This window comes from Rhipicephalus sanguineus, unplaced genomic scaffold (assembly GCF_013339695.2).
Source record: "Rhipicephalus sanguineus isolate Rsan-2018 unplaced genomic scaffold, BIME_Rsan_1.4 Seq215, whole genome shotgun sequence".
In the NCBI taxonomy this organism is placed as follows: domain Eukaryota; kingdom Metazoa; phylum Arthropoda; class Arachnida; order Ixodida; family Ixodidae; genus Rhipicephalus; species Rhipicephalus sanguineus.
In genome coordinates, this window is record NW_023614786.1 from 138,333 (window position 1) to 161,612 (window position 23,280).

The 23,280-nt window shown below is 43.6% G+C and overlaps 2 protein-coding genes across 3 annotated transcripts in view; one reads left to right on the forward strand and one right to left on the reverse strand.

The window, feature by feature from the left end:
- Positions 1 to 23,280, reverse strand: part of LOC125756581 (pleckstrin homology-like domain family B member 1) — a 127,340-nt gene that overhangs the window by 47,291 nt on the left and 56,769 nt on the right. The gene's annotated exons all lie outside the window — the stretch shown is intronic.
- Positions 1,836 to 20,466, forward strand: LOC119376731 (uncharacterized). 2 transcript variants are annotated; one of them, XM_037646470.2, is made up of 9 exons: positions 1,836 to 2,073; positions 3,602 to 3,717; positions 5,153 to 5,353; positions 5,918 to 6,002; positions 8,914 to 9,069; positions 11,997 to 12,212; positions 13,452 to 13,626; positions 14,996 to 15,072; positions 20,175 to 20,466. In XM_037646470.2, the coding sequence occupies exons 1-9, from the start codon at positions 1,885 to 1,887 to the stop codon at positions 20,457 to 20,459; spliced, it is 1,500 nt and encodes a 499-aa protein (XP_037502398.1). In that variant the 5' UTR covers positions 1,836 to 1,884; the 3' UTR covers positions 20,460 to 20,466. The 2 variants fall into 2 exon arrangements, with proteins under 2 accessions (XP_037502398.1, XP_037502399.1); XM_037646471.2 differs by lacking the exon at positions 13,452 to 13,626 and having other exon boundaries at positions 20,175 to 20,235.

Below are 23,280 nucleotides of genomic sequence, written 5' to 3' on the forward strand. Positions count from 1 at the left end.
GTGGGTTAGCAATCTCAAGTTCATCTGTGTACAGTAAAAGATGAATCAGCCTCTGATTGGAATTCGGAGGTATGTCACTCACATGCTTTTTATAAATTGCCCCTTCTCGAAAGGTGCTCAGCGCATCTGTTTCAGACACTTTGGGTTTCATTATCTGTTCCTGATACCTTTACCCGCATGAAATTGCGCAACACGCTACCAACTGGAACATAGTAGAAAGAAGCTCGGTCACTGTCATTATACGTGCACTTCTGCGCCTCGGTGAAAGGGTACCTGGATTTTGCATACTCAACCCTTTGGTACTTCGAGCGAATATCATCGAAAATGCTCGAGAGGAAGCTGCAGTTCAACAAATTAGTCAGGCTTTCAGGCACAACAGAAAAAAATGCAGAGAGTGCATGCCTTAATTGTTCTGCGTACTGCTGCACAGTCGACTTAAGTATAGCCTCTACTTCTTGAAACAAGCTCTCACAGGTGGAGTTCGGAACCTTTCGCGCTTCAGAAATACGAAAGAATAGGTTCGCTAGTGTTTGTTTCAAACCTTTTGCAAAGTCTTCTAGTGATTGCAGCTCTGACGTTTCATGGAACACTGTGTCACTTGGAGAAGTTTGTTGATGACACAAATGATGAGCTGGGAACTGGCCAGTTCCACTTGTCGCGTGAGAATCCTCTGTTGTGTCGGAGTCAGAAGCATCAGCATTTTCGTTCGAGTCTCTTGGCGCTTCTCCATCAACGTGCGAAATCCAAGACTGGTGCTTGCGATACAGATGGCTTCGGAGGCTCGACACAACTGCATATCGCTGCTGGCACCCTTGAATGCCACACGTAATTTCGAGACGCGGCTCCTCGGAGTGAGCCCCTTCGAGATGCCAAATCACGCTCATAAACTTGAACGCGAAAAATGGGCATCGAGGACAGCGAAAGCAGGAAACAGATGCCATGGCTGCCCATAGAAACCACACGTTTCTAGATTTCGTGTCAGCCCGAACGCAGCACGCACACACACATAAACGAATATTCGTAGCCGTAGAAACAAAGCGCAGGAACAGGTAGTCCAGGCATGCCAGAGAACTCGGAGACAGCACACCTAGAACAGTGCCGACTGTGGTGATGGCCACCTCCTCACGCTTGCTGAAAAAATAAAAAGAACACGCATTAAATAACACCTTGCAAGTGATCGCTTGCAGGATAAAGCTCGCTTTGAAGCAGCACCTACCTTTTGAGGTCCTGCGCCTTCGGTAGTTGTAGTCTTGGAATGCAAATTCTAAGGCTGCCACCTAAACAGCGATTGGATGCAACCACGGATGCAACACCTCCAACAAACGGTGCCGACTGCAGCGAAAAGCATGCCAGGCATATTAGCAACTCCACACCGCAAATGACCATCCGCTATAATGATAGCGTTGACAGGGCGCTTACCTTTCGAATCTTAAGCTTCCTTGTAATCCGTGTAATCTTCGAATCAATTTCGAAGACTGCAGCCGCGACTTATGCAACATGACATCACAGAGCTAAAGCAAAGTCGCAAAGCGTACTATCTATAATGTATTCTAGACTTTAAATGATTTAAAGGCCCCAATTGTAACCGCAGTGAGCGAGCCCTGTGCACGTATCTGAAACGTCATTCCAACACATAATAAGGGAATGGCAAAAGCAGAATGCTGCTTCAAACTCTTTTTCTTTTTTCTACAGAAACCGTGTCACGTTGGGCTACGAGTTATTTAACATGAAGCTACACATAAGAAAGCGACTAACACACGTATACCAAAATGCCATGCATGACTTTGACTGCTTTGACTATGGATTCGGCTTTCGGAAAGCGGGAAGAATCGTACTCGTCGGCGGCGGAAACGCGGAAACTGCAGACTGCAGCAGCTCGCGACGATGTCGGTGTGCTGGCGCGATGGATGTGAAGGTGCTACGAACGCAACTGACAAGGCTGAGTGCTTGGTTTCGCTTGGCGAGTCAAAGAAAGTTGTCCAACTCACAGGCGCACGGAAGGAGGCCGATCTGCGCACAAGCCTGCTGCAAGGCCATTTCGCGAACCTGACGTGTGAAAGGTTTCTGATTCAGGTGAGTGTCTCAGTCTGCTTCGTTTTTACGGTGACGCCGTCAGTGCAACAAGGGCCCGAAAGCTTAATGTGCATGTTTTCATGGTGTCACGGGAGTTTGTAGTAATTGAAAATGTGGGTCATGGCAGGCGTGATCAGCAGGGAACTTTCGGGGCAAAGTACCCGAATTGATAGGGGCGACCTGAAGATGGTAACCTCGCTTTCTACAGGTTCAGTCGTTATATTTAATGCTGACAAATTTTCTTGCTGCCCTGCTATAACCAGAGTCGACAGGGGATAGATATTTGGGTAAAATTGGCGGCCGCGTTCTATGTTACGCGTACCGAGATTTTCAAGTTAGCGTGAACCACTGTGCCTTCTGCACCACTGTCTCCCTTAACTGGATAAATTTAGTCCAGTACTAGTAGCTGCAACATAGTTAATTACAGGATTTTCTTAGCAAGTGGTTGAAACCGTTCTAAAGTTATTTGCAACGTTTGAAGTGCTGACTAAAGTTTGAAGTCGTGTTGAAGCGAGAGACGAACAACGATGCTCTGCTTATGTCTGTGACGTTCCTTACATCACAGCGTTGTAACAGCGTGTGTTTTTGGTCATTGTCTGAGGCGTGTGAGTGCAGAAGTGCCACCGCGCTTTCTAAATACGTTAGCAGTTTTAGTTCCAGCCAGTAGCGTGGCCAGAAATTTTTTCGGAGGGGGTTGGGGGGGGGGATCAATCATACTCTAAGCATGTTCGTGCGAGCGGTTGTATGTGTGCCTGTGTATACACGCAGGCAAAATTGAAAAAATTCCGGGGGTTTGAAGCTCCCCCTCCCCTCTGGCTACGCCAGTGGTCCCAGCCATTCGCATCGAGCAATGGGTTACGTGCGCGCGTGACGTCAGAGCGGCGCACTTAGTACGCCACTGGCGCCCTTTCCCCCATTCCTTATGCCAGGTAGATCTAGCTAAAAAAATACATGCAAGCGGACATGACAAAGGAATAACCGCATTCTCCGAAGCTCAGCTACCATGGGATGACCTTGTTAAATTAGAAAGGTGCCACACTCCGTGCGCCTCCTACGCAAGTTTACCTGACTATTCTTTTGAGTGCATTGACTATGTGTGCCCCATGGCACATGAGTGCTCCATTCTAAACCGCGTATTGCCTTAAACAATGCAGCTTATTAGTTTGGGAAGTTGTGTGCGTGGGAGAAGTACGGTCATTATTTAAAAAAAATGAATGGCTAAAAAGTTCAAGTGCTCAGTAGCAGACTAGAGTTGTTTCATTGTTGCTGCAGTGTGATTGTGAGGGCAGAAAAATAGTGATGCACATAAATGAGCTCATATCTGTTCATGTCACATTATATGCCTTTACAGTTGTGATTCAGAACATATTTAAATTTAAATCCTGGGCAGTAGTGACTGTGCTTTATTGCATTATAACAATAAATGCACTGTAACACCCAAACAATTTTATTTTTGTATGTGCTCATATTATGTGTCAACTGCATCGTTATCCAACTGGACTATTCTAATGAATATGTGTACTTTCAGATATACAATGCACGGTTCGGATGTTTTGTAGACCTGGATGATGAAACAGAAATTGAGGATGGTGCAAGGATTAATTTAATCATCTGCAAAAACGCTGAGCACCAACTTGCAGAAGAGTAAGCATTTTCTCTACAGTCAATGCCTAAAAACAGTAAAACCTCATTGATGTGTACCTGGTATTGATTCCAGCATAACTACACACCAACTGCTGTTTACAAATGTCTCCCTCTTGCGGGGCATATCGAATAATTTATTTCAATGGGAAATGGGGGAGAGATCTCCGGTCCTTTTTGCATGTATATGCATGTGTTTGTCTACATTTCTCTGTATGTTTTTCTCCTCTCCTCAATGGCTCCAGCCAGAAAAAAATTCCATACCATTAGTGAATGTGGCTTCTTCACTGTAGGCTTTCTGTTCTTTGTAGATAGAGCGGAAAAAGTTTTGCTGTCTTGAGGAACTGTAAGATAGCGCCTCCTAGTGCCAATACCAAGGAGCATTTTGGAACTGTAACAGGAAACACGGCTGCAGGGCGGAGTATTTGCCTTGCTTTCTCTGATACATGCATGTATATTTGCACAACGAGTGTGCCTGTTTAATTTTTTTTCTACACTAGCAGTTGAGTGCTTGAACATGGGTTTGCCATGTGCGCCTGTAATGTCTATTGGGAAGGACAAACTCTTTAAGTATTCATGCTGAGTACTCTTATTGCAAGAGCTTTTGTCACAATGCATGGGCATTGCACATGCCAAGTGGAGAAATTAGACTTCATTAAGGTGAGAGACCATTTACCCTTTGACATAGGTCCCCCAGCAGAGACCTTTAAAAAGACTCCCAATGGATAGAAGTGTGAGGCCTTTAATAATGCAGTACTTTTAAGGGAGCAGCGACTGTTGAAAACGAAATTCCGAGAAGAGGCAGAATGTTTGTATACGGTCCCCAGCCCGGAGAAAAAGGTCCCTTTTGTAGCCTTTCGGGCGAGCTCAGAATGCGCCCCCCTGGCTGTAACCTGACACCGCAGGGCAGCTGCGGGCGAAGAGAACGAGGGCACCGGACAGCGCTGTGACCACCGGGGGAGAAGGGAGGACGAAGACGACGCGGTGACGGGCCAGTCGCTAATCGCCCTCTGTGCTTACAAGAAGCATCTAACTCATTGTGCATTCGTGCCGTGTTTTTCTTGTTCATAATTTAACAGTTATTTTGTTACCGAACGGACGCATCAGTCTTTCATTTTAATGAACGTGAACGATAAGCGACACCTGGATTGGTACAAAATGCTTGAATCAATGAGACTTGTAAGAAAGGTTATCACAAAAGTACCGGGAACCAACCACAGCACTCTTGTAATCAGGGCTTCACTGCGGCAAATGCTGTTGCAGAAAGTTTAGACCTGAAGGATTTGCTGAAGTATGGTAACCTTTTTTTTCTCGTAAATGTTTCCTCCATGAAAGCAGAACCCCCAACTTTTGCTTGGCCTAATTTAAATCATTATTTCAAAGATATTTTAGTGCAGTCAACTTGAGCATATGGCTAATCTTTGATCAAATGTTCCAGGCAAATGAGCATACTGCTTGAGGATGTGCAACAAGTTTTCACTGTGCCAGATTCAGCAAAACATATGGAGGACTATACGTTGCCACAAGTGCCAGTTGATATAGCAGCACAGGTCAAGACTGTGAAAAATGGAAATGTTCCAGAAATGCTCAGAAGAAGAATAATTGACTGGCTTACTTACGATCTATCATTACGTGGAATGTAAGTAAAATGATTATATAAAAAGCTCCTATTTATGATGGCATTTCATGTCATGCATTTCGGTAGAGTTGCATAATTCTCTACATGTGTTGTGCAGCCTATCTTTTAGTTAACAAAGCTGCCAAAGAAAAGGTTGTTGTGCACTTGTTTGTTTTCGCACTAACCACTTTACGCTTTAGTGACATCAAACGTGAGCACATGCACACATAAACAGACTTATATACTTCTTATTCTTCACTTGGCTTATAAGTTAATGGTTGTATTTATTAAGCTACGGCTGGTTGTTTCATTTGTCCTGACGATTTTATGTTGTGTGTAGGGCATTAAGTGGGACACATTCATAAGTATTTCATTTTATATACATGCAAACACACTTTTTGCTTGAAAATAACTGAAAATGTTAAAGGCCTTTGGGTAGGGGTTAGATGCTGGGATATTATTTGTGCAAGAACCAAAAAAGCATGATTTGCCAATTTAGTTTTGAAATTTCAGTTCTCAATTCAATACACAGCTGACCTTTCTGTAAATTTGGTCTGTTAAATATCTCCAAACTTTTGTTCTCAGGTACCCAAAAAGGCTCTATGCAACTGCAGCAAGATGCCTTGTGGCATTGTACCCACAGCTGAAAGACAGCTCAGACAGTGGCCATGTAAGAAGTTTTATTACTTGTAACGTTGATATAAAGAGGCAAAGGGTAAGAAAATAATATATGAGCCTTTATCGCATATATTTCTTTCACAACGACATTAATGAATAAATTATCATGTCCTCACAGGAACCCTCTACCACACAGTGCTATAAGCATGGCTGAATTGATTTGATTGCTTTTCATTCTGCTGTGCTTTGCTGTGTAACATATGAGTGACTTTATTGCCAGTGCATTACCATCTTTTTTCTAACCTGCGCTGGCTTTTTTACAGCGTAACTCCTAAGCACCAGTTAATGCGTTTCATGTAGTCTCTGTCTCCAAAAGAATGTTTGGGGCAGAGGTCAATGGCAGGGAGTGAACTCAGAGTGCAGCAGACAATAAATGGCAGTAACAGTGAAGAGAGCGAGGAAAAAGGCAGAGAGAGATGGAGGAAACATGAAAAGGTTAAGGAGGGCAACGACAGAAGAAACCCAGTGCTACTTGAGCATGTGCAGAGATGTGTCTCATGTGCCTGAGATTTGGTGCTACAATAGTGCACCATTGTCCATTTCCTGATTGCCTTCATCGGTAATGTGTACGGTGGGTGCCTCCACCAATACCAGGAGTCAGTCTCAGAGAGTGTCAGCGCCTCAGAATATGTGAGCGGGCTGCTGCTCGTTGTTTGCGAGCTGTTAGGTCGCAGCGGATGCGGATCCGTGGCGCCGACACCACAGGGGGTCGTCGGGAGAGATGCATAACTCGAAAGCTGTGGCAGGTTCCCGGAATTATTGCTAGGAGAGTTCGTGTCGGGGAAGCGAACCGCGGTAGAGGATTCTCAAAACGTTCAGGCGGTCGCCGCGGTCCAGGCCACGTGGCCGCAGCGACAGAAAAAGAGAAGTGATGTCCAAATTGGGATATCGGGTTACATCCGTTGGCAGTAATGGTCAACGCGGGTGGTTCTGCGGAAGGAGAGCGTCGCACGGATTCCTTTTCTCCTAGCTGAGAGCAAGGAGAGGGGGAACGTACACTGTTTGTATAATGGTTTTTCAACTGAGAGAGGAAACGTACAGTGTTTGTATGCTTGTTTTTCAACTGAGCAGGAATGCCCGTTGGGAGACGGGAACTGGGAGAGTTCGCTGGGCGCAGCCCATGCGAATGGTCGCCGTGAGTAAACGCTACCTTCAGCCAGACTCTGGCTCTTGCCTCGCGTTGCCAGCGTGCACTCGGATCATCGAGAGGCTGTCGATACCAAACCAAACTTAACTCCAGGATTGGAAAGAAAGTTTATGCAATTGAAACAAAGTGGTGTCTGTGTGCACAACTGCTCTGAAATGCACCCACACATCAATGCAATGTGCTACATTATATGTTGGCTGTGTCAGCCACACTATTCGCAATGTTTAAAGGGACATGCATGCATGTCTCTGTCAAATTTTGTGCCTTTTATATTGCTGATGTAAAGGCATTTATTTAGTGCTGGCGTAAGAGTCATTCGGTAGCTTGATCGATGGCTGAATTTACAGACCCATTTACGAGCAATATGCAGTAGAGACAGTCCCACTAGATGTCACTGGAGAGGGTGACCCACTATAGCGTTAAATCCTTTTCACTAAAATTACACTGGGGACGAAAAAGGAGCCGTCCGGAGGCCTAGCAGCTCGTCACTATAAGTGGATCATAGTATGGCTTGAGATGCTTGATGTTGACAATGTCACATCCACGACGGCGCATGTCTGAAGACTGTTCAATGGGCTTAATCACGTAGTTGACAGGTGATACGCATTCGATGGCTCGATAGGGGCCTTCTTTCTCGGGGAGTAACCTTGGGGGGAGACCAGATGCAGTGGTAGGAACGGAGAGCAACACTTGAAGTAATGTCGTTGCGAATGCTCTTCTGGCGCTCTTGGTCCTTGGAGGTAAAGGCGTGTGAGGTTGCAGCACTCTTCAGCATGCCTCACTGTGTCAGATATAGGTGCACACTCAGAAGCATTCGGCCGGTACGGTAGGATGATGTCGATAGCGTGCGATGGGTGCTGACTGTACAGTAGAAAATAGGGTGAAAAGCCAGTGTTGCTCTGAGTAGCGGTGCTGTACGCATAGGTTACGATGGGTAGAATGGCATCCCCATTCTCAGGGTCCCAGGCGACGTACAGACGGGTCTACTGAGGGAACACTTGCATGCAGGGCATGTTCGGATTTCGCTCTCTTGCAAAAGCATATTGCCTGATATTTGCATCAGACTACAGGTGGTTGACAGTTGCGACTCCTTTTGACAGAATAGTGCCATGCACAACGAAGTTTCCCCATCCACTTGCCGTTATGGCCAGCAATATGAAGGGCGCTCATTCGAGTGTTCCCTTTAACATGGACCGTACTGTACATTGAAAGCATGTCACCAAGCGGCGTCTTGAGGCATGGTAAAATGTCAGTGTACGGAAGTTCCAGGGGCAATGAAGGGGGATCGAAGCTGTTGTGAGGGCACAGCATTTTCCACCAATTGTAAAGGCGTTTATTAAACGCTGGTGTAGAGTCGACTGGTAGCTTGATCAAAACGGCTGAATTCACGGACCCCGAGCGAGCGGCATTCTCGAGCAATGCACAGTAGAGACAGACCAACTAGATGTCACTGGAGGGATGACCCGCTACAGTGTTAATTGCTCTTTGCTACAAAGAATAAAAACACCGGAGCAGTTGTGCTCAAATTTCACGTTACGGAATGTCGTAATTGTCTGCAAATTTTTTCTGTACACAGTTAAACATAACATTGTGTTTTTGTTGCATCCATTATCATGTACACTAGATGGAAAGGTTGCATAAATATCCTCAAGGCTTACTGTGCTGATTACGCTCATTGATTCAGTGTTCCAGTAATTTAATCTAAAACTGCGATGACTTCTGTTGCATGCGTGAGCATTTACCACGTTTGTTTCAGTTTTCCTGGTTTCTATCTTTGAAAAACAAATTTAAGAATCTTCGGAAACGGATGCCACCCGGATGTCCCGAAGTTGATGCACAAAAGGCAAAAAGGGCACGGAAGCCTTTGGCTGATGTTAGTAATCAAGCAAACCAGCAGCCATTCTGCCATGAGGTAAGATGTATTTTTATGCCTTGTGTCAGCCCTTTTACACCAGCTGATATTAACTGCTTCACACAATAATCTGTTGGTATGTTGCATGTACTAATTCTCTAAGCACGTGATTGTTTTCATATATTTGTAGAAATATCTACACATTTTTGGTTGATGAAATGTGCAATTCTGCTGCCTTTTTTATATAACTCTATTGTTTTGCATATTTTCGCAGATTTTCTAAATCGTTAAGAATGTAATGGGTGAAATCTGGTGGAAAATTTGCCTATAATTCAGAACGATATAAATCACTTCGTGTTTCTCGCATGCTTCCAAGAGTCACTTTTCGACTGTCAAGCAATAGACCTTTTACAAGCAATCCCAGAATGCCCCGCAGGCACACGGAGCACTATGGGAAAGTGTGTGTTGAGAGAGGTGGTGGTTCAGTGATCCGCTGTTTGTTGGCGCCGTTGGAGCACGAAACGAAAAGACACGTCACCGCTTCTCGAGTATTCTTACATCGTAAATTCTACACATATCCGAACGCATTTGCATCTATCTCTCTGCATGATGTGTTAAAGGAACAACGCATTCGGTGTATACATATTTCTGAGAAAATGTGTATCGCAAGTGACAGTAAAGTTGCACACACCATATCGCTTACTGATACTGGCAAGACTTACTGCTGTGTGCAATATGAGCTGGAACATTGAATTCATGTTTACTCAAAGGTTACTTGCAATTCTCTGATATCAATGTGACATATTGAATTGCCAAAGGTACCTTTCCGCTTGAGTATTTAGTGTCACGAATATTTCTGTGCTTGCCAGCTGCATTTAGTGGCTATGTCCTTTAAAAGGTAATTTTAGTGCTCCATCTCATATCGCTCACGACCATGGATATCACTGTATACGGTCACCTGTAAACTAATACGCGAAAACAAAACGGCCGTATATAAGCTTCTACCACCCTTTGTTGACACTAATCGCAGCACCTGCGGTTAGTAACAATGAAGGGTGTTAGAAGCTTATTGATTGTTGCCATTGCTACCCATGGTGCGAACAGCGCGCAAGCTGTCTAATCAATGTATCTTATTTTACTAAATGCCGACTGTACTGTCTTGTGTAATCTTTAAATCCCAGGACCTCACCCTGTGCTCAACAATATCTATGTAACTTGATTTTTATTGGATACACGAATTTCATCGACAGCTCGTGGACTTTATCTAGGAAACGGAGCTGTATCTTTTTCATTTAATCCATTGAGCACTTTGGCGGGAAAAAAAAAAAAAGAGAGAGAAACGACGTTTGGGAACTGCTCAGCTAGTCCAACTGTGGCATGCAAAAATGTTAGACAAATGAAGATCGCAGAGAGGCCATCACAGCTCAACTCAGAGGTTCACGATTAAATTACACAGTAATGTATTGCACTTTGTCAAATTCACTTGATCTGAGAAGTGATTGCATAGTGCAGGCGGAAAGTAAAAGCGTGAGGCACACATGCTCGTCGCGGCGCTTGCTGGGGCATACACACTTTTCCCATGGGCGCTTGCACGCCAGTTGGTGGTGCTCGTGTGCTTAAAAAAGATCTATTGTTTAGTAGGCCTTTAGCTTCTTAATGAGCATCTTTAATTCGGGTGTATGTTAAACCAGGTTAGTGAGATAAAATTTCATTGGTATGAACTACTTGGTATGGCATGAGTTTGTTGTACATTGAAGTGTTTGTCCTTTACGAAATCAATGTAAGATGGAGGTAGATTACCTTTTTCTATTCAAATAATGGAGCATTGATGACTAGGGTGGAGAAAAGATATTAAGGACACGGTGGGGCAAAATCTAAAAAAAAATTAGGTTTTTGCTTTTTTTGTATGTTAAGGCCTTCCTTAACAATATCCAGTGCCCCATACATTTTATTGAGCCAAAAGGACCAGGTTTTTGAAACCAATTGACGAGCAGCCAAGCTCGTTTCTGAGACCGTGCACAAACTGAACTTTCTGCCTCAAGTTAATTTTTTTAAAAAATTACGAGTAACTGTGTCTACACAGAATGTGGAGGAACTGTGGCTCTCATCGAGAACACAACGGATCGTGTTCCTTGGAATGGAAACTCTCAGAACTGCCACCTTTGAAACCGTTCGAATTTTCAAAAAGGCCTGCACGGGCCGAGTAAAACTTCTCGAGGCCATTTGGCAATCACCGAGGTGCAACACTGTGATATGGTTGGGTGAGATTGTCTGCCAGCGACAGTATTTGGCCAATAGAGAGACAGATGACATGAAAAAAACAAGCCAGGGAATCAAGGAAAAAAAAAACCGATAAGCTGATTCGTGGGATGACAATATAGCAGGTTACTATTAATTAAATTGTTCAGTGCACCTTCTTTTTGAAAAAAACATGAATAAACTTGTTTTCCTCTTCAACGCTCAGTATCTTGAAATCAACTTTTTTGTTACATTTGCCCCATTATCAAAACATCTTGAAAAAGCAGAAGGCTGATTTTTTACCAGCATAAATGAGAGATCAATACAAAGCTACTGAACTAGAATGGTGCACGTATGCAGAAAGTTTTCAGTTTTTGGCAGTTTTTTTTAAAAGTAAGGACAAAAATTACTTGCTTATCTGAAAAAATTGCAAAAATGTCAGCACTTGAAATAAAATTGTAATTCCAGTTCCATTGCAAGAAGAGTCGAATAAAATGAAACTTTACATATAGTAGTTTCAGAGAAAATGGGTGTTAAAGAAGCCTTAAAATATATGGGAGGTATAGGGCCTACCCTGTGCCCTTAAACATAAACGGGTGCCCAATCCTGCAGCCTGTGCCAGTATTTAGGCAGCATTCATAGACCATTGTTGATAATCTATGTTGCAGTGGCTAACAGCTTGTGAAAAACGTCAAAAATAACATGTCATAATTCCAGAAGCACCTGCTAATGTGTCCTAATGTTTTCAGACTGCTGTCGCACCTGTCTTTGAAATGGATGAAGTTTTTGTGACAGAGGCCATAAATTTCATGAAGAAAGAGCTTTCAACTAGAAACCCAAATATGGAAAAGGTGAAAGATGCCATGGACAAAACGTGCAAGGCTAGAAGGAAATGCCTAGAAGGGGATAAAATGAGTGTAAAGGAATTCGTGGCATTATATCCTGCATTGACGCTTGAAAGAGAAGTAAGTGTTGCAGTTTAAGAAGCATTATTACAGTTTTACATAGTAATGTACTGAAGTAGGTCACATCTATTTATACTCTGTCAGTTTTAATGCTATTCACATTTAATAAGTGCTGTTTGTGTATTGTTGTGTTTGCGAAATGAAGACTTCAGTAAACCTGTTACACTATGTAAGCTTGCATGAAATATACTGGGAGTTCTTGCTACAAATCTTTAGAAAGCCTGTTCAACGATGTCATTGTTATATATATATGTGCTTAAGTAAAAAGCCATAATCAGATCCTAGATAGGAAAAATATTCCAAGGGCCACTTACTCCAACAGCTATGTGTACAGACGGAAGCACACTTGTCTAGAGTGGCGGTGTGCGTGGCTGTGGACACTGTTGTCCACAGCTGCTACCTCACGTTAGCTGCAAGCTTCCGTTCATGCTTGAATTATACCAAAAGAACCTAGCATGCAGTATAACTGTTAGGTATCAATACAGCATCGGTATTTGCACATTTTTGCAGAAAACTGCAGCTAAAGTGGCCAGCTGGGCGCTTTAGACAAGTGTGATTCTGTCTGTACTTGTCATTCTAGTTCTGTGTTATGGCTTTGAACACTTTTATGTTCAGTAATTTTGTCCTGTTTACTGTGTACAGGGGGGATGGAAAGAAAAAGAGAGCAGTGCGCTGTTTTCATCATGCTGTGACCTTGGGGTTGATAAAAAGATGCTAGACGGTTCTTTGTATCATGGATGACTCTAGTGGCTTTTAAAACACCATCTAGGCTGCAACTATTTGAAAATAAATGCGAAACAGCAGAGAATGTAGATGGTGCTTTCCATCCCCACTGCACATATCTGTCTCATGATATTGTGTAGTCAGCAGTGCATTGGGTCTAGTTGCTATGTTTCAGGACATCTGTACTGCTTCGACGGTTGTTTGAGAGCTTTCTTGTTGTATTGTGAAACAATTTCATGCTTGAACTACTGATAGTACTGACCGCAAATGCAACACAAACCAAACTCTCGCGGCAGTGTACATAGCACAAAATGTCTTGTTGCACAGTCTGTGTCACTGAAGTAGTGAATTGCTTTCTTTCTTGCAGTGCAATATGTATTTGACCATTCAAGCTTAGCCTGTGCTATTGCAGCTAGGGCTTGATAAATGCATTTTTTTTTTGTTAAACACTAGTAGTAGGCCTGTTATAGCAAAGTGGCAGTATTTCTTCATAAAAGAACCATGCTTGTATTCTAGATACTCAACGAATGCAGCCGCCTTACATCAATTTCACCTGACGAGTCCTTCACACAAGCGCTTAGAAGACATAGTGATGCAATCCTTGAAGCAGTGAGACTGAAACGACCAGCATTGCCCTCATACAACATTGTGGCAGCGGCAATCCTGTCTGCTCAAGGGATCTCCAAGAACTGTACGTTTTGGTAGAACAGAATGTTTTGCCTACTATCTACACCCACAATTCTTTTATCAATGGGTGTTCTGTACCTGATGTAACATGGCAACTTGAAGTTATTGAAGTGTACTTTTCAGCTTGGAATGCAAGTTTTAACTTTTCTGGAATCTACTATTAATGTACCAAATTCCAATGAAATTTCGTTAACAAACTACTGCTCTTGTTTGTGCCTATGTTTTATGTACCAGATTAGTATGGTTTCATTAGGATGCTGGTAGTAATAGCATTTAGGCACTGCCGTAATCTAGGTTCACCCTCACTGAATGTGCTGCCTTCTGTTGAAACTGCAGTATGTCCACATTAACGAACTGTTTTTACTGAATGAGCGTGCTTTTTAGTCAATGTCGTCAAATGTTTCGGGGTTTATAATGTTCCAATGTTATTAGAGCAAGGCTTCGCTTGCCAGCCATCACTGGTTCTTCGCGGTTAATGCTTGGTTCGTTGATATATTTGTATGGGTATTTACGATATGCATTCAACTGTCGTGTGCACGAATTGCAAGTGCCAGCAAACAAGCCTGTGTAGTCCCTTAAAGCTTGTAGGAAATGGGATGGTAGTAAATGCACCTCTATTCTGCTTATACTACTGAAATAAGTGCGCAGACAAATTACACATGGATTATATATGTGTCTTTAATACCCACCATTTATTGAAGTAGCCCATTACGCTCAGTGTATTTCCTTCCTTCCAATTCAGCCATTCAGTATGTACCATTCGGTGTGTGGCCATTCTAAGCCTAACTTACAGGGTGCGTGTGTCCTACTATGGCAGGAGAGATACAGAACCCTTCAGTGTAGAATGACTTAGGCCGTATTTACTTGTCCATACATCTGCAGTTGCCATTCTTCTGCCGGGAAGTGTACACTTCCTTCATCCTTGCAGCATTATTACTTACAAGTCTCGCATTTTGCAGCCTCCTGATTAGGTGTTCACACTGCAGCGTAGCTCAACTACTTGTAGTACATTAATGTAAAAATTGCACATATTAACCGGCATTTTGCATCAGCGTAATTACTGGATTCCATTGTATATTCCACCACATGAAAGCAAGCAAATTGTGCTTGACCTTTGCTTTCCACAAAAGCACCTCACAAGCTTGCCCAGCTGTGCGAAATCTTGGGGTGTTGCTGTAGTTCCTTAGGATTTGAATAAAATCATACACTAAGCTTTCATTCATCACAGATTCCAACATCTGTGCTTGCTTTGAATGTTTTCACGCATTTATATTTCAATATATCTGCAATTAAGATGTTCCGAGACTTCTTATGTGTGTTTACCATGTTGCAATTTGTCTGCTTTCAAAACACTCTTCTGAACCCTATTGTAGATGTCAGAGGAATCGGTGCCCTCGTTCTGCTGCCATTCCTTTTGAGTGAACGAGGAGATGACATTTTTGCCCCATTGGTAAGAGCCGTTATACTGAGATACTTTGATAATAATGTTTTGGGGTTAAACGAGTCTAGATGGTACTGTGTTTGTTGGTCTTTTGGGCCAAATAGTTCTGATAAACGGCATTTTGTAAACTACTTTTTGGGCTAAAACACAAGGCTGTCGGGGTCTTATTGCATCAGTAATTTAGTCCTGGGTGACTCCACGAGAGATCGAACATGCCTGTCCTGTCGACGACAAGAACGCGTCTGCCACCCAGTTTCATTCGCCTGTCGAATTTCAGTAGCCACTTCCTGAATAGGTCACCTGTCATCCAGGCTTTCTTGTTTGCGGCGTACTCTGTCGGGAGTGACCAAATGTTTTTGAAGCACCGTGGCTTGTGCGCTTTGCCAATCACAAAAAGGGGGACCTTTTCAGTATCGGTCATATTTGCGGCGACCAGAACAGTGACACGCTCTTTGCTGCGCTTGCCGCTGGCACAGCTGTCTCCCTTGTAGGTGATCGTCTTGTCTGGCTGCAACTTGAAAAATAACGCTGTCTCGTCAGCGTTAACACATCCTGTGGCGAGTAGCTCTCCAAGTACTACTGCAGGGTGTCGCTTCTCCAAGTAGCGCATGTTTCGGTGTCCACTTCCTTTGCCTCGCCTGATAACGTGCGGAATATGAGATTGTGCTTCCCTGAAACGATGAAACCATCCCTCAGAGGCGACAAAGTCTTCAATGTCCAAGCGCAGGGCGAAATCGGCTGCCTTGGCCATGATGATAGGGCCGCTCAATGCGATACTCTGGGCTCTCATTTCTTTAACCCAGATAATCAAAGCTGACTCCAGTTCCGGGAATTTCGCTGTCCTTAGCCTTTTCCGACTGGCGCCAAAATCCTCGGCTTCACAGGCGTTTTCAGTGGCCGTCCTGTTGCGTATGTAGGTTGACAACGTGCTCGGAGGTATGCCGTGCTTCCTTGCAATTTCATTTGCTCGACTTCCCTTGGTGTACCTCTCGCAAAATCTCCACCTTCTCTTTGACAGTCTTCGCACAGTGCTTGCCCGCGGCATCTTGCAACTTTGATGCAGAATAAGACGCATTGACGGCTTGAAGAACAAAGTGACACCGCCGGGTGCAACCTAGGACTATCCACCACTCCGCTGCCTCAACGTCCCACGTATAACAAGTGGCACCAGGCGCTGGGATAGCGGGAGGGTGACGGAACGAAATTGCTCCCGTGATTTCGGAGGCCATACTTTGCTCACCTTTTGCTCGGAGGCCACCTGAAGCACCTAGCATCAAAGCTCGAAAAAACCGGTCGTGCACCTATCGTCGGCCGTAAAAGCTTCCACTGGTGTTTGACGACGATGACGCTCGGTAGCGCGCGCTTCGAATTATCCGTAGAGGCGGCAATTTCTCTTTGAATTAACGAGTCGTTTTACACCTGGTTTCTTATGCACTGCGGACCGGACTGCGGCGACCATTTCAAATTATCCAAATTTCGAATTAATGAGGTGACTGTATTCTATATTGGGCACTGTTTTGAAGTGTTGAAATAGGAAAGGTGCCAACGCATCAAACTTGGCAAACTTTTTTGATTTGGGCCGTGCTTGCCATTTTTCCAATTTTTTTTTCCTTTTGGGGACGGCATAAAAGCATGGATGTAATTCACAGTAATGCGTATTAAAACCAGCAGAAAAAAAATTTTCACACAACATTTATAGTTCGTGTTAAGTTCGGCCGTGATATCCAAAATATTGCAGTGAGCAAAAACGGGACACCCACGCCGCCGCCTTCAAATATTTTCTGGCGCGCTGGGAGCATTTTTTGAAAATAAAATTTTCGGTTCCGTGCACTTTAAATGTGCCCACATAACATACAAAAAACCCGACAAAACAAAAAATATTGACCGGACATGCATGTTCGATCTCGTGGAATCACCTCCTATGTACCAAAAAAAGTTCATTCATAATGCTGGTAACCCATCGGTCCTCCTTAGAGGCCTATATCTACTGCATTTACTCAGTTCTAGCACGCACCTTTTTGGGGGGGAGACTGGCCTTAAAGTCGTACGTTAGTAAAAACTGGGAACAAATCGAAACTGGCCCCACCACAGCTTATTAGCATTGCCGTTAGTGGTAGCAGTACCTTATTGCTAGCAACCATGGTACCACATTTTTCTTGTTTTCTGTATCGCAGTCCTGAGTCTTGTGTTGCCTTTGTTAACACCCTTGTCGAGTTCAACCCACACAGTATTTTGCCAGAAGGGATATGTTAAATGAAAGCAATGGGCTTGAAGAACAATAGTGTCCGCTCTGAGAACAGCTAAAGGAGTACTGACACACAAATTTTACATCTTGTTTTTTCTGTTGCAATAAGTAGCCAATGACCCACTTATCACGGCTTGAAACCTTGTTTGCTCGAGCGTGTGACAGTTACTTATTTGGAGGCAGTTTGGGCCAGTGGCAATTTCGGTTTCAAAGAGTGCTGAGAGAGGTGAGACCTAGAGTAGTTTTATTGTAAACATAGCTGGCTACGTGCCCACACAAAACTGCGTTCAAATTAGCACCGCGTCGATGACTCTTCAACAAAGGCTCGCTGGGCATTGGTCGGCCAAAAAATTGGATCTCACTCAGACTCACTCAAGAAATATATCTTCCTCTGAGGGCTCACTCAGACTCAGACTCACCAAATTTTTCCTCGACCGGAGTCACTCAGACTCGGACTCACTAAACCTTTTCTCACTTGGACTCAAACTCACCCACATATTACTCAGCCGGACTCACGGCTTGACCTGAGTCTGAGTGAGCCTAAGTGAGTCGACTCATGAGTCCACCAGCGTGAAATTAGTTTTTTCGATCTAGGTGCAAATGCTCTTTAACGCCAATATAGCTCATAAACGGTGCTCTATACGCCTTTTGATCATCCACCTTCAAATACGAGTTATCTGTGGCTTCAATCCAGTAAGGACATTTTTATGAAATATGCGACTCACTTGAGATATATTTCTCAAGAACATGTCAGAGTTTGCGAAGAGAGATCATGACACCTCCCGCCCGCACTTCCCCCTGCCCCTAACTCACGCCTCTGATCAATAAATATTGATATGGAGCATGAACGCTGATGAGTTCAAATATGTGTGAATAGACTTAAGTGTAAACGTAAGCCTATATAAAGCTGACAGTATGTTGAGAATGAGTAGATAGGGCCATACAGGTCGGCAATAAGAGGTGGAGCTCACTCAGACTGAGTCAAGAAATATTTTGCGCTTCGGGCTCACTCGGACTCACACTCGCCAATATGTTTCTCAGCCGAACTCACTCTGTCTCAGACTCACTAAAATTTTTCCTCAGCTCGACTCCCTTGGACTCAATCTCACCAAAATTACTCACCCGGACTTACTCAGATTCACGGCCTGATCTCAGTCTGAGTGAGTCGACTCATTAGTGAGTTTGCCGACGTATGTCGCTGGGTGCTGCTCTCATCCCCTGTGGGACGTTGTTAATATGCGTGACTCCCCCAAAAATGCACTGCTGAGGCAATGACTTCAGTCTTTGTACTCCCTTGTACTCTCGTGGAAATCCATAACAGATGTGCCCCCTTTCTCCGTTGAAAAGGTCTGCTTGCAGAGAGCACTTGCAAGGATCATGACAGCGAACACAAACTTGTAATGCTGGTGGCTTTTGGTTGTTTATATTAAATCAAGTTGCTGTGCTGCAGGCCCATAGCCAGGAATTTTTTTGTGGGATGGGGGGCCCACTTGCCTTCACTGTTCGAGAAAAAACATGTATTCTTATTATTTATTTACAGTAAAACGGCCCCTCAATCAAAATTTGCCGCCCCCCTCCCCCCTTCCATGGCTTCGGACCCGCGATGTCATGAGGTGGGGCGTATCGCATGTGGTTGTGAGACGCACACTTTAAAGTTGATTTTAAATATGTTTTAGGCATATTAGCCATTGTATATTGTAGATGATGCGTGTGTCCGCACAATATATCACACAAGTGACGTCGCCTTCAAAATTTTGTGTCTGTAGTCGTTTAACTGTAAAGTTATGCTGTGTGGAAGGAGCAGCAACAGAGAGGCAGCCCACAATTTCATCTTGCCAGAGATGTTTACACGACTGAAAAAAACAGGAAAGGTCCATTTTTGACAGCAAGTATCAAGGAAACGTCACAGGCCACAGAGAGATTTCCAAACCCTCAAAAATGAGCTAGCTGATCTCTTGACGCAGCTCCGAGTGGACTGTATGCCTGCGACTACCAAGGTACCTGGGGTGAAAGCTTTGAATGTTTCAGGCGTTGAAGCCAATTCAAATCTATCCGGAATTGCATTGCTGAGTTCATGAATGCAAGGGATTTTCACTGTGTAGGTGGACTGGCATGTGCCATAAGCAGCCAAAGGCTTTGAGGAAAAGGGGATTTCTTTTTAGCAGTACATTATGTGGTTGTCACACAGCAACATTAATCAACCTAGACCAGCTGCCCCACGGACTTAGTGGCAGTGCCAGGTGGCATGACATCTTGGCTACAGCCTCTGGACTTGTGCATCAATTAGATTGTAAGGGACCACATGTGGACACATTGCGAGGGCTGATGAACGGATGCCACGTGTTCACAGTCAGCAATAGGCTGGAAGGTGCATCCTTCAAGGAAATATCAAGGAAAGTGGGTGGTCGAAGCTTGCCTTGAAATTTCAGCGATCATAGTAATAAAGGCATTTGAGAGATGTGAAATTTGTAGTGCTGTAGCTGAACAGAAGATGAGTTGTTGTGGTCTGACAGTGATAAAGACCTGTCCAATAGCAACAGCACATAAATGGACATGTTTTTCCACGCTGAAATATTTCCCTTTTTTAGGAAGAGGGGGTCATAGGAATTGTATGCGTGTTAGAATCATGGTGCATTAGACTGGGTAAATACGGGAATTAGCCATACCTCTCAATATTGTAAGGCATTGTTTCGTGGGCAGGCATGCTGCAGTTGTATGCACAAAGGATGTTTACTATTGCCATGCTTTACATGTCTCAACAAATAGCTTTAGTTTCACTTCAAAAGTGTAGTGTACAAGAGCTATAAAGAGCACCTATTTGCATTTCGCTATCATAATAGCTGTTTGTTTCTTCTTTTCTTCTTAGGTTGACGGAAGGACCCACACGTATCCAACTCTTGTTTACTCTGGTAGAAGCATCCTCTCTTCAGACGCTTTAACTGTAACATTTGAAAATGTTCAGATTGATGTCCTTGATGTAACCGCTGGTATGGCATTAGTGTTCTCAATGTATTGGGCATACAACATTCAGTATGTGCCATCTGCGAAAAAAACCTTTGCATTGCTTGAACACCTCATCGGCATCAAGAGGACGAAGCTTTCAACAAAAGCAATCAGAGTTCTCACAATGCTCAATGCATCTGCGACTTAAGTAAGCGGTGAGGTGCCATCAAAATGGTTGATGCAGCCGTGACGCTGTCCCTTGTGGCACATGAATGTTTTGCAGTTACGATGCAGCTGAAAAGAAGAGCAAATGCACTTGCCGATTTTTGTAGTGTGACAGCAGGACAGCAAAGAAAACTGGTAGGACATGAGCCGTTTTCAATATAGTGATAGAAACTGTGAAATACAGTGTTTTAAAGACTAAAGTGGCACCATCAAATCATGAACAGTGTGTCAGAAAGAAAAGACAGTGGCGCATGGCCTTAAGCATGTAATATGCATATAAAGGGTGCCCCAGCTATCTCGAGCCAGAGTTTAAAAATATTCAAACGCCCGCTATGACGATGTGACCAAATCCATGTTGCCGAATATTGCATGGAGTAAGTCACACTATTTTTTGTTTTCTTCCTAATTGCCTAATTAGGTATTTTTAATAGACTAACTTTTGAAGCAATGAAGGTGGGCAAAAAACCTGGGAGAAAGCTGTATATTGGGTTGCAAATGCCTGATTAAACAGTTTCTAACTTTCTATCTGTTAATTTTTAGTGTTTTTCTGTGGCTAAAAGTGCCTGTGAAATACAAAAAAAAACGTGACAAGCCGGCTTGCGGGCATTTGTGCACCGTGATTGCGGTGCTCCATAACGTTCCACACGCAAATGACCATAGCACTTGGCTGGGTGTGCTGGCTCGACAGGGCAGTGACGATGGTGGTGGGGTGCGATGACACACGTTTTGCTAGCTGCAACACAAGCGATAACTACTATGTCTGCTTATCGCTGTCATGAACTGTCGCAAGGGAAGCATATCGTTTGTATGGGGAATGTTAGGGAGCACTGCAATCACGGTGTGCGAGCGGGCATGTCACATGGTTTTTTTTGTATTTCACGTGCGCCTGTAGTACGCAGAAAAACACTAATAATTAACAGATAGAGTTAGAAACTGTCTAATTGGACGTTTTGCAAACCGATCTCCAATTTTTCTTCATAGAATTTTCAGCTAGCTTCGTTGCTTCAAGAGTTAGTTAATTAAGCTTGCCTAATTAGGAAATTGAGCGGAAAACCAAAATAGTATGACTTACTCCATGCAGTAGTAAGCAGCATGCATTTGGTCGTGTCGTCTAGAGTGTGTCGACATATTTGTAAACTATGGCTAACGATAGCTGGGGCACGGTTTCTATTAATTGGTGCAGACAGCAAGTGAGTAAACACATTTTTTTGTGAGTAAACAAAGCAATGCTATCTTATGGCTTTTGTAAAATAACTAAACATTGCAATGGTATAGGGGCCCTCGCAACTCTTTAGTAAAGCTTAGCCCATGTGCACTTGGCTTCACTGGAGTGAAAGGAGCACTTTTTCTTTTGTTGAACATACCATATTTTCTCACGTAAAACCGCACCCCCCAACTGCAACCTTCGGTTTGATGCACTCTAACATCGCTATTTCTTTAGCTGATGACTAGCGCGGCCTAGAGCACATCAAGCAGGCCTCATTCTCCACATGTGCAAGCCTAGACATTGCTTGCTTTTCTGCTGCCATGTGCCGACCGCTTTCTCCGGGCAAACGCGTGCTTTGTGCAAAAGACGTCATGGAGAGGAAGAAGTGCACGGGAAATGCTGACTGCTTTCTCCGGGCAACGCATGCTTTGTATGAAAGACGTCATGGAGAGGAAAGAAGTGCAATGTCGGTGTGCACGTGAAATGTTCAAGGCTTACCACACCTGCACATAGCACCCCTAATGCCCAGTGTCTTATATGTATAGGACGGCTTGAAAAACAACGTTGCGTTTAGCTGGCAAATAAAGAACTTGTGCTTTCTTTTGAGGGTAGAAGTACACATTTTGTGAAAAGAAATCTTTGTTTTGTCATTTTTTCTGAGTTTGGGCATACATGGGTTAAACTAGTTCGGCATTGCTAAATTGCTACTTATGCGTCCTGCTGTCTCGCTGCTGAAAGCATTGCGTAGCCCAGCTGCTAGCTTCTTTGTAGGTGCAACATTTTTTTTCTTGTGCTGTATAGAACAACCTCTCGAAGTTTTGCAATTGCTGAGGAAGAATGAGTGTGCCCCTTGCCACAGCTCTTGGTTCTGTCATATGTGATGTAGCTACATTTCAATACCCCATCTGCGTAATGGTGCTCAAGTGCACTGTTTTATGTTTCTTGTAACTTTCATTTTTTATGTGTCAATATCAGGTGTTTACTGTGTGCTACTTACCACAGTTCTTGTTTTTTTCACATGTATTAATGTAGCTACATTTCACTACCGCATCTCTTTAATGGACATTCAAAGTGAACTGTTGTATGTGGTATCTTGTCACTTTCGTATGGTGAGGTCCGGGTCAAATGCTTGCTGTGCATTTTTTGATATCTGCTGTATACTTGGTATCGTCATGAAGCAACTAATCCCATCTATTGCACTGTTTAAGGTGCCTTGCTTTTTAGGTGTGCTTATTTATTTGCCAAGTGTACATCATTTCTTTTTCCTTTCCTGTGTCATGCCTTATCCTACTGCAGAACAGGTGCATTGTCATTTGTAATTAGCTGCAGTGAAGGCTGAGTTTTCACTCTGTAACATGCATATAGCATTGTGGTATTTGTTTAACAATGTGCCTTTTATGCAGATATTGCCTTGCACAATATCTCTGTGCCTTTGAAGTTATATTTGATGTAGAGTTGATTGAAGCATATCTTTAGCATTGTATCTACTATTAATTTATTAGTTCACAGTGCACTGAAGGTATGTTAGTATTTGTAAACAAAGAAGTTCCCGATGATGCTGTGGTGCTGTGCTGTAGGTAAGCACCGTCGGATTTTT